Raw genomic sequence first — 12,099 nt, forward strand, 5'->3', positions numbered from 1 at the left:
TCCAAAAGAAATAAAAATGGTCTGACTTGAGAAAATACAGAGTAGGGCAAGACTACTGAGTGCAGGTCTGAACGTGGGCATGATAGCTAGTGTATATTTATGGAGATAATACAGTAGGAAGAAATTGCATATTTCAGATATTACATATAAATGCAAGTAGGTCAGTGGTGGCTGCCATTTATTTAGAGTAGTGAGGTGGGCAAAATACGGGTGGTACTAAAATAAAAAATAAAAATGGCACTTATCTTTCTGACTTGCCGCATGACGTCCTCGTTCGGGTGTTTTCTCTCCTCGAAGCTCTAGAACCAGGAAACTGCACTACCCATTCCTGGCGCTGCTACCATGCTAAGCATGAGAGAAGCGTCAGGATTGGAGGGAGCGGCGCCTCTCAGTGTGACCATGGAGGCCTGCACTTTCTCTAACCCAGCTGTTTAAGACAGGTAGGTTACAGAAGTTGAAAATGCGCATGTTTGGCTGGCCATCACAACGGTCGGCCAAAGGGACATGCTTACTTTAAACAAGTGCCTAGCTCCCTGCTGCCAGTCAGCAGCAATTGCCCCGCCCCATCCTGACACTCGGTTCAGGACGGGTTACCGAAAAATAAAATAGTAATAAATAAACGTAATTACCATTTTATTTTTCAGCTGCTCTGGGGCATTTTTTTTAGCGGGGCGACATTCCTCCGCTCTCATGGAGGAGCTGCTCCTCAGGGTGGTTAAAGTTATTAAAAATAATATATTGTTTTTTTCTGTTAATTACAAAAGATAACTGCCAAAGCAGCCTCCCAGTTGAGGGATCTAGAAAGTCGTCCCTCCAAGATTTTAAACTTTACTCAATCAAAGTTAGGAGCTTCTTATTATTAATAAGAATACATTGGGTCTCCCTTCATATTGTGTGGCCAAAAGGTTTTATTTGACTTTGAATTTTGGCTATTGTTAGTTGAAATTTGTAGGGCACACTAGTGCTACTTGTTTTTTCTGTAGCGATCAACTTTTTGCGAGTGGTTGCTGACGGGAGCAAGCATACTTGTTGAATGGTGAAAGTGTAAATGTGTACACACTGTATGGGAAGGACTGGGTGTCATACGCGAGGTTCTTATTAGTGGCCAGAACCGTACAGACTGATGGTGCACATAGCTGTGAATATACATTTGGAACAGGAGTTCTCGGGTACGTTCTTTCCTCCTCTGACCTGTTATCTCAGATTGGTCCTGATGAAGGATGTTGGGCTAGAAGGTGTGAGTATTACTGAACTTAACTGTACCCATTTTATCATGTGCAGAAGGATCAAATGACTAGCCTATCCTACTGGAATGCCCAAAGTGAGCAGCATTAAAAAAATAATAACAGCCTGTCTATATGGTGCTGCATGCCCACCTACTGCTGGTTCCAAGCCCTATCATCTACAGGTTTTAGTGTTATCCAGTTAAATGGTACTCAATTTACCGACCTTCATGTTGGTCTTGTTGGAACCTCTTTAGATCTGTGCAGCTGATGCTAACCCGCTGAGCTACCTCGCTGGCTATTATTAGCACTGGAGCTGCGCGTGATTGGACAGTGACTAAATCAGAGGAAATACTTATCTAAAAAGTAGTCGACGAGCTGTGGGGCGGAAGCTGTCCTGGCCCCGGCTTCATGTTTCTCCCAACTCAGTCCCCAGAGGGAAAGGTGCCCATTCCCTTCACATGCCCTCCAAAAAAGAAAACAAAGCCGCTCGGGCCTGGCGGAGATTTCCCTGTTCCCACACACTCTAAACACCACAGACAGGCTTGGCTATCTCCAAAACAAAATTTGGACACGAAGTTTGTTTTCTGTCTGTCTGAGTGGGAAGATAAATGAGGTTTTCCTAACTGTTGACAGCATGAGCAGTGTAATTATGGACCAATAGACCCCAACGCGCGCAGTTTAGATAAGGGAGAATGTTAATGTCCGCCCTGCAATCTGTTTCTGGAACCTGTTCTGGACATCAGCTCTGACAGAAAAGATATGTATACAAAAAATAGAAACCCAGCATGTCTGCAATGAGCCACCGTACCAAGTGCAAGAATGTTTAGCCCTATAAGCGACCTGACATGTTCTATCTCCCCTTACATCCATACAGCTTAACAAGAATTATTATTCTGCCTATTTTGAGGCAGCCACTGCACAAAGTTACTTATACCGTGTAATTGTTGGGTCGCTTTTACCGCTGCACTGTGAGTTCTCTAAAGCAGCAGTACTTTCCACACTGACTTTTGCTATGTGCCTAGGAGCTGCTCAGGCCTGACAAATATCTGGCTCTGTCCCTGACCCACCTCCACCTGTCTTTAGTCAGAAATGTGCTGTTTCGAAATGTGTAAATTTCCTTTAATGCTTCCATGCTAATATTCTTCACACATCTTACTTCATTGACTAGATAACAAAATGGTGGAGCCCTAAGCACAAGCCTAAATGTGTGGCCCATACTCATTGTTGACTTCACAAGCATTTGAACGCCAGCCTCCAAGCTGCCTCTGTTCCTCATCATCATATGCTGCGAATTGCGGCTTTTAACGCAACAGGAGAGGTTTACATGTTTCCAAGATGGCAGTAACCATCACATGCGGTTGTACACACCTAAAGACATCAAAAGCATCATACGTGGGTCCAGTTTGGACCAGTGGTAATTTTGTGTAGAGCATCCATCTGTGTGTCTAATCTGGACTTGCCAATCACGCAAGAAGCATTTTAGAATCAGCTGGCCTTATGATCATGCTTCAGGTTAGAGCTAAGTTGCTAACGTAAGGTGGTTGAGACACACCTCTTACGCTCAACCTGATTTCATTTGTATTGAATGGCTATTTTAATTTCACACTATGTGCGACCTGCAGATCCATCAAGCGTCTGGGTACCGTCTCCATTGATAAATGCGCTATACAAATTAACATAAAATTTGTTTAAGGTTAAGTCTTCACTAGGTAGCCTGCAATCAGTGTTATTCATTGTATTAAATGACCTTGGAACTTCTGAATTAATGGTTTTTGTGAACTATGTTGTCTTCATTTAATTTAACTTGCAGCATAGTTTCAATTAAATATTTGTTGCCGATATGCGCTTCAGCCAATGATGAGATGCCACAGAGGGCCTTCGCACGTCTTCAATAAACACAATACATATACATCTGAACAGTACAGAACTTTCATAGTTTGTGGCAATAAGTCACTTCACAAAGGAGGTTTCCTAATACCCAATGAGATGAAACATAAGACTCGCCAACACAAACTTACAAGGTCATGTCTAAGCAACAGTAAATAAATACATTTTCTATATAATAAATGCATTTTGTGGATTCACATTCAGTGCTTGGACAACTCTGACCTATAACTGTGTTGAAGTCTTCAAAGTCCACCTCTGTTAGTGACAAGTATATCAATAAGTAGTAACACACACGCATACACGCGCACGTGCATGTCACTTTGTTAATGGCAAAAATCTGTCACAGCAGCAGTATAGTACAATACCATGAGCACCACTAGAGAGGGAAGGTGGAGAAGCATATGAATTTGGCCATATATTTCAGAAACCCTATCTCCTCTGGGCTATCTATGCTGTTGCTGCCTCTAATGGCGTTGTACCCAGAATGCACTTGGGTGTCAATCTGGCATGCTAGAAATGCATCTTTCACATATCTTTGCTGTTAAAACAGATTTCCAGTAGTTTGCTTAACCCATAACATAATATAGAGATTCATAGCATTACATCAAATGCCCAGGTGTGCCCGTTTTGTTCTTCTTGGCACCTATCAATTCCCAGACAGTTATGCCCTTTTCTAAGGGAACTAATGGCAGAGTTGGGGGAGGTTGCGAAGCAGCCGGGAGTTGTATAGAAAAAGAGAGAGGAGACTTGATAAGTAAACAAGCTTTGGCATTTCCTGGAGGAAATTGGAGACCTTCTTTTACAAGCAGAAAAATCAGACGAGGAACCCTCAGTTTCCTGGCATAATTGATCCAGTGGGAGGATCAAATTTGAGCATTTATGTTAGAAGAAATCGATCAAAACTTGGCAAAGTAAACACACATGCGACGTGTTTAGGTTCAATGACAAGGCCCAGGGCCCAGAAAGAATCCTCCTGGGCATCCCACTATGCTTAAATGAAAAAATCAACGCTTACATGGAGTGTGATACATAATCCGCAGGGCTTCCTGGGGACAGACTGATGTTGGCTGCTGTCACTCAGCACCCAGCGTGCTCTCCTGGCTTCAGATCAATCATTGACTAGGACAATTTGCATAGGGGTGTTTTTTAATGATGGCTTCATTCCAGGGTGAAATCCTCGATGCAAGCTGCAGGAGATATGTGAAGATTACAAAAAGAGAGGTGTATATTTTTTCTTGTTCGTTGTACTGCATAGGCATTTCTATTTAAGTTTACTCACTGTAACATAAGTTATTTGGTTTGGGGGACACAAGATAAACCTGCAGCTTGAAGGCCTAGTGGAATTGTACATTTTAAATCAATTGGAGATTTTTCAATAACAATAGCTAACATTTTTATCACTGAATTGGGTAATGACAATAATTGTTCTTCAAGCGGCATTTGAAAATTAATATGTGGTGTTTTATATAGAAACTAGCAATATTAAGGATTCATAATATATATATATATTTTTTTCCTATCTGATGTATTTTAGGCCAGATGGTCAGGACATTGATAGCAATTCCCAATGTCACAGCTTAGCAAATCGAAAATCAGTAGACATTGATGAGGAAGATGATGATGACCTGGAAGAGGAGTATGAAGACAGCAGTCTGACGGGAAAGTCGCAGGACGAGACAGCGTCGCCCACAGCAGAGGCCCAAGGAACCTTTGAGGAAGATGATGAAGACGAAGAGCCCGCATCACTTTCCATGAGCTTTGACCATACCCGAAGGTTGGTGGCATTGCAACCCTTAACAGGCAGTCTCACCTTTTCTTAGTCTGATGTCTTTTGCTTTGAAACCATGATGACATCTTGAATTAATAGACACTGCCTTACACCCTTACAAAGATGCATGGTTAAACCCAATCTTTCAGCGATTGGTGTTTCAAGTTTTCTCATTTTATTATGCATGCTTCTGATATATTTAACCACAAATCTGTTAAAGTTAACCACTTATCAATTCATTCAAAACATCTGATACATCTACCATTTCTTCTTCTTGGCTGTCCCACACAAAATGAAACAACATTCCTTTAGAATCATGAATTTTTAAGCAGTTTTACATGGTCTACTGGTGATCCCAGGTGGCAATAGATCAGAGTTGGAGCAGGTGGTTCTGAGGCAAAGCTGATAGACTCTCCTTTGCCCCATGTTAATAGCTCACTGCAAGTGCTGGGCCAATATAAATATTGCAAACCAGCACTCAAATCCAGTTTGAGGGTTGAAGGATCCCGTTTCCAGGGGCAACCAGATTTCATTTTCTTCTTGTGCTGGCAGAAAGTAGGCTGTCCTGCTTTGAAGTCAGACATGCAAACCCACCCTCAGCTATAACTCCTCCCACACAATAACTCCACTAGTAAATACTAAGCTTCCCCCAACAACCACAACAAATGGTGTGAGTTCCAGAAAGCAATAGGTGCTTCTCATGCTGCTTTTCTCAAGCGCAGCTGCCAGGGAAGGACACGTGGTGGTCAGCGTGTCACGAAGCACTCAGTGGTCAATATGGCCCACCATAATGCCACATTCCAAGATCTCAAGCTAAGCATGGTTACAATGTCTATGTGTGTTATGAATATAAACTACATAAGGGGTTTAGTTTCTTACATCAAAATTTGGAGATATCACAGAATTTGAAAAGCTTTTTTATGTTGTCAGTGAGAAAGTCAATACACTCTAAAAGCAGTCTATTGAGCGATAACAGCCCACGTTTATTAATTTATTATTGGAAAAAAAGCCAGAGTTCAAAGTCAAAACATAGCCTAAAAGCACAACTCCTTTTATTTCAGTAAAATAAAAAAATAAAACACCCATTCTATGTGGTGAAAACAAAAAAATAAGCAGCCATACAGAAGAGGAATTTTGTGTACATGCAACATTAAAAGTGTATGTCATACGTTTTTTTACAATGTTAATTTATTTTGATTGTGTAGAGTATCGTGTCCATTTACCTAGGTGCAGCTTTTTTAATTGAGCATTTGATAGATTAAAAGTATGGCGAAAGATTTTCTCTTAAGAGAGAATTTCATCAATTATATTAATAATTCCTCTCGGAAGAGGTGCCATGGCTTACATCACTCTTGGTTGGCACTGACATCTTCATTGCACTGTCAGGTTATGAGCTTTGACTGATAAACCATTATATTTTAAGATCTTATGTTTTGGTTCTCAGAGACAAATTCAGGAAACGTGTATCTTAAGTCACTCAGTTATGAGACCCTAAGTAAAAAATTCAGAACTGGCATAGAGGCTGTCCAGATGACATGCACAGCTTATTAGCATCTATATTTCCACCCAGTGGAAGAAATTCGAAACTCTCTAAGTGAAAAAAATGCAGTAAAAATAACATGAATATGTAAGAGGATTCCTCATGAGAACTCCACACACTAAATGCAAACCCTTCAACTATAACCATCAAGTAAAAGCAATGTCAAATTCCATGCTTTCGCTGTAACTTTTCCTAAAAAAAATGTATGCATATTGACAACATAGAAATTTCTGCTTGGCCTACATAAAAGAAAAAAAGTATTTTAAAAAATAAATATTCAGCATATTCTAAACAAAAACACTTTCATTATTAATAGTATGGCACTTAATAATTTTAGCATTTAATATCCGTAACTATTGATTGATTAGCGATTATTTCCTGCATCATTTCCATTTGTCGTTCACCCTTTCGGCTCTTGTATTTTGTGTGTGCTTTCTTTTCGTGCTGTGCATGCATGTGGTTTGTGTGAGAAAACACCATTGGCTTGTGCATGCAGGCACCAATTTAGCAAAAACAAAGTATTGGCTAGTTTGTGTAAAAAAAAATCGAATAAAAGCCAGATAAGCTAACAACAGGTCACCCTCCTTCCCCTGGTCATTGGTACAGGTGTATTGAGGAGGAGGAGGAGGAGGAGGAGGAGGAAGAAGCCGGCTTGTTAGATTTGGAGCAGATTCCGAATTTTGGGAAGGGTCTGGATCTTCGAAAAGCAGCCGAGGAAGCTTTTGAAGTTAAAGATGTGTTTAATTCCACCTTAGACTCTGAGGCATTAAAAGAGACTCTGTACAGGCAGGCTAAAAGCCAGGTACGTAAATCATGGCACGCCTGATCCAGTTTGCTTCAAAATGTAGTAAGGGCTGAAAAAACGGCTTCTTGTATGAGTATGAGTTGGGAGACAAAAGTATGGTAACATTTCCATAAGAGAATGCTGCTGCCAGTCACTTTGCATGGTAAAATAGTGCCATGGTAATGAAGCATTGATCACCAGAAAAAGCGAACCTATTTCTTACGATTATGCATAGGTCCAAGTGGGACAACGTTTTGACAAATTTATCAGAATAAACACAAACTATGTAACTTAATTCCAAAGAACTGTGTGTACATGTATCTTGTATATTGATTCGCTTAAAATCTAGCATGGATCAAGTTCTCTCGGATGTACCTTGGATACAACATAGTAGCAAAACTGATGTCTTCCTAGAAAATTGAAGAATATTTCCCTTTGAGTAATTGTATATGTAAAACATTGTAAATGTAAGACACTTCAACCCTAGTTCAGTAAAACATTGAAACAAAGAACAGTCTACAGTAGTGTTTATTATCACTTTTCCCTTCATTCTACTTCTGCCCTTTAGAGGCCTATGTGACATTTTAATTACACTGGAGTAATCAGAGAACTTTGACAATTATGCGTTATTCTTTTGATGCAGAATTACTGAAGATTAAGCCATTAGGCCAGTTCGCAAAATTAGGATAATTTAGCGCAAAACCCCTACTGTTGGAGCACTGTAACAATTAATTTAGTGAGCATGAACCGCTGCTCCTGTTTGTGTTCTGTTGCATTTAGTGCTTTTGTCCTTAGGGGTAAATACATCCTTGAGTGTAATGTGGGCACAAGGCTGCATTTTCTGCTAAGAAATTGGCACTAAATGTTGAGTTACACTCCTCCCATAGTTCCTCCTAATCACGTGTAATTTAGCATAATTTCACTACAACAAATTACTCAAGGTATGGTCACCCCTACTCCTTAATAGGGGTGGGTGAATAATTCCGCTCAGAGTTCCCAGAGTTTTGCAGACTCACACAGGAATTCCGGCAAAACTCTACCAACCGCCTTATGGCGGAGTTTTTTCTTACGCGTGACTCGCCAACTTTAAGTTGGTGAGCAAGAATTTGCTTCCACTTGCATGATTTTCAGGTGCTAGAACGCCTCCCAACGAGATTTCTCAATGCGGGCTTTCGCAGCAGGTCACAACCGTTCGCTTTGAGTAAGCTGCTGCTTGAGTAGAAAATCTAGTGGAGCGGCAGAAAGAATCACCACCCTCTGGCCGGCAACGGGGTGCGTTTGTGCTGATTTTAAAAGCTCCTGGCGCTAAAAATCAGTGCGAGCAGTATGACATGCCAAAATCCCCCAGCACGTAGAACTTCGCGGAATCTCGCAGAGTTTTTATGTAGCCCCATGGAAATCCATGGAGTGAAAGTCCGCGAGTTCCGCCCACCCCTACTGCTTTGCAATGCGGGTATGAGTATACAAATTTTCACTAAGAGGAACACAGTGATCTTCTTGACCAGTACCCAGCAGACATTATGGACAGTGTCCAGTGGTGGTTCTGCTTTCAAAATAACTTTGTCATCCACTAGATTTTCTCTTAAAAAATCTTCAAAATGAACATTGTAGTTGAGATTCTTTCAGGCTAACAAAGCCTGTCTTTCTTTAAATACTCTAATAGTATGTGTTGGCATAGGTGTAAAGAAGATTAAATTAGACAAAATACTCCTGTGATAAATTAATAAACAGTATCATTTGGTTAGGGCACACGATGGCCCCAGCTATCTAGCACTGACCCTTCTTCAGCTGATAAAGAGGAACCTCCTGAATATATGATACTGTTCCGATCCCTGCAAAATAGTGAGTAGGCAGGCCAAGTTTTCTCTAGAAAGTCTAGGGGAGGTAGGGAGAAAAGGGAGTGAGTGATCATAGAGTGTTTCCTTTGTAAATTAATGTATTGAATTTTGAGTTTCAATTCTGATTTGCTGCAGTGACCTCACCATGTTATATGTTAAGTCCGAGATTGAAAAGTGTTAAGTGTTGAGTCTTGTCCTCATAATGACCTGTAAAATATAAAACCAACTTCTCGTTCACAGAGTAATTTCAATCATAAACATGCACTCACAATGGCAATAGGTCTGGCTTCTTATTAGGGGAAGTGTTATCCTGTTGTAGAAAGCAAATCCCACAATGAGGTAACATCATGGGCTACAACAATGTAGAAGCTGATGGTGGGACACCTTTGCTTAAAGACTGCAGAATTTACCTGTATTTCTAAAAGAAGAATGTTATGAAAAGTAGAGCAGACGGTGACGTCTGCCTTCTAAGTGTTGAAAGTAAAAGGTATACATGGCTAAATGTGTCATAGTGCATATTTTTGACAAAGGTCCAGTATTTTCATTGCATCTTTAAAGAAAGCCTATATCTTTACCTTGTGACTAACCCACCTCCCATAAATCTAACATGTTGTCATGTAAGAAGAATAAAGTAATCGAAGGCTCAAATGTTGTTAGCCAATAGCACAGTGTTTTTATGACAGGATAAGGCATCAAAATAAGACACACTTCCTAAATAAATAAACCATGAATGGGCAATTCTAATTTTATGTCAGCAAAGTAAATACATAGAAAAAGTCACACTGAATCAGTTAAAAGCTATGTGCCATATTCCACCTGCAGTCAAACTAAATTACTATTTGATTCCCCATGTCCAAATACTAACAGGAATAAAATTGAGAAAATGTAACCATCTGAAATATTTCCTGACTTCGATGGACAGCCCATATAAGCAATGGTCAACCATAAAAAGGAAGGCCAAAGGGGGTGACTCAAGCCCATTCTCGCTGTCTACTCCTTTTTATACTTTCCTAAAGAAAAGATGACATGAGGACATTTAGACAAGTAAATCAGTCTTTAGACAGACCTAACACTTATTCAGATATCTCTGCAACCCTCCAAAACTGTAACTAATAGGGCCTAAGAGACAATAAAATTACAATTGATAAACCTTTTTTTGACATTGCTGCTGGTGACATATGCTTATGTACTATGGTGATAATTGCTAGCAATTCTGTAATAGTCAACCGCCAGTATTGGAATCTTGTCTCAAGTGGTCCCTAACAAAACACTGATAATTTGTGTTAGTTGCCCCAGATGATTTTTATTGAACATAAGTAGCTCTTACTATAGAAAAGGTTGGCGACACAACAAACACAACAAAGCCACCCAAGTGACACTATGTTCTTTTACAGTTCTACAACATTTTTGTATTGTTTGATTGCCAGCCTATTCCTAAATGCACACACAAGTTTGACGAGATATCTTCACACATCTATCAGGTGTCAAGCTTCATCATAGGACATCCCCACACACTCTAAATTCTTTGGCTTGATGGCCAGCAGGCCTACACCCTGTAATCAGGGAGACACTTAATTCTAGCTCAGGATCCATGAAATAGATTAAAAACCAATGTGATGGCCCAGTCTGTTTTTTACTATGTAGGGTACCACTTGGTATTAAAAATGAGGTGTGGAATAGCGGGGAAACAGTAACCCAACCCACTATGATCTCATAGTTGTGTTGGGGTACTAGAATACATTTTTAGCTCTCTGTTTTATTCTGTTTTATTCTCCCACACACAAGTGACCACAACAAGATAAATGAATCGCTTCAGTTTAGAAATGAGAACCCCATGCAGAAGTGCACGTGATATGTTCATGGCATTATCCAATGTGAATTTGTATCATGTTAGCACCCCTTTCCAATGCTACCATCAGAGATACCTAATGTAGAACGTTTAAGAGTATTTAAATCATTGACATTTTTTACAACAGAGGGTACAATTTTAAAAGTCAGTTTTATTTTTTGTCTTTTGATATGCTTACTACAAGTTTGTAAATAAAATCCCGGTGACAAAAGGAAACTGCCCAAAATGCATTGAGGCAAGAGTGCACTCTTTTAATTATTACAACTTAATGAATTTGAAATTCAGACTGATCAATAAAAAAGTTCGATTGTAGATCAAATTGTTTTGAAGAATCAAACAATGAGCTGTGCTATACATTCATGTTTTCTGAGTGCAGTGATCTGGTTTGATTTGTGCTTTACTGTACAGGATGAGGGAGGAGCACAAACTCATTTGTATGGGGAACATACTTGTTTAAGTCAATCCGTCCCTGCAGTCTTTCATTACAAGTGAACGGTGTGCAGGGAAGTTTTGGAATTATCCACTGATGGAATACATCACCCATCACAGATCCCCACCACCCCACCTTAGTATGTGGCATAAATGCAGTGGAAAGAGACTGGTATCCACCTGGCAGTACTGTACCACTTCTTAGGGAATTAGGCTCAATATATCTCAAGCACATCTGCATACATAGCTATCTATATTGTCTGAATATAACTTTTATTCAGAAATATCAAATGAGGTTTACTCTTTGAGATTCTGCAGTCACCACAACAATCAGATGTGGTATTAAACACTCTTACAAGTCTTGCCCTATGTAATGAGCTTGCACTGATTTCTGCAGATTTTTCCACATTCCAAGCTCTTATACCGGAACAAATTCTACTGGATTTTCACTGGGTAAATATGTCCACAGAAAATCAATCTCAGAATGAAGGTATTCAGTGCAAAATGTCTATTCTCACTCCAACCGCAAACCTCTGTTTACATTCAAATCAAGATTTTTTGCATATTTGCTGTAAGGGCCCCAGTGACCAGTTTACAAAACTTGAAAAAAATATTGGAACAATAGTGTGTAGAGTTACTCGTAAGTTTAAAGTACATTTCTGGTTTGTTGGAATTCTACAAGAATTACAATAATACTGGATTTCAACACAGGTTGTACGTAGTCTTTGAGGGCTCCATTGTATATTTCTGCTTCTATAAAATTCTACATGTGTACAAT

General features: G+C 39.8%; 1 protein-coding gene across 2 annotated transcripts in view; it reads left to right on the forward strand.

Moving 5' to 3' along the window:
• Positions 1 to 12,099, forward strand: part of PRDM16 (PR/SET domain 16) — a 1,072,267-nt gene that overhangs the window by 1,054,532 nt on the left and 5,636 nt on the right. For both annotated transcript variants that reach the window (XM_086921555.1, XM_086921556.1), the window contains 2 exons: positions 4,648 to 4,887; positions 7,028 to 7,223. In XM_086921555.1, the coding sequence (XP_086777681.1) occupies positions 4,648 to 4,887; positions 7,028 to 7,223 (436 nt within the window). The remainder of the gene's footprint in view (positions 1 to 4,647; positions 4,888 to 7,027; positions 7,224 to 12,099) is intronic.

This window comes from Lissotriton vulgaris, chromosome 5, assembly GCF_964263255.1.
Source record: "Lissotriton vulgaris chromosome 5, aLisVul1.2, whole genome shotgun sequence".
Lineage (NCBI taxonomy): Eukaryota > Metazoa > Chordata > Amphibia > Caudata > Salamandridae > Lissotriton > Lissotriton vulgaris.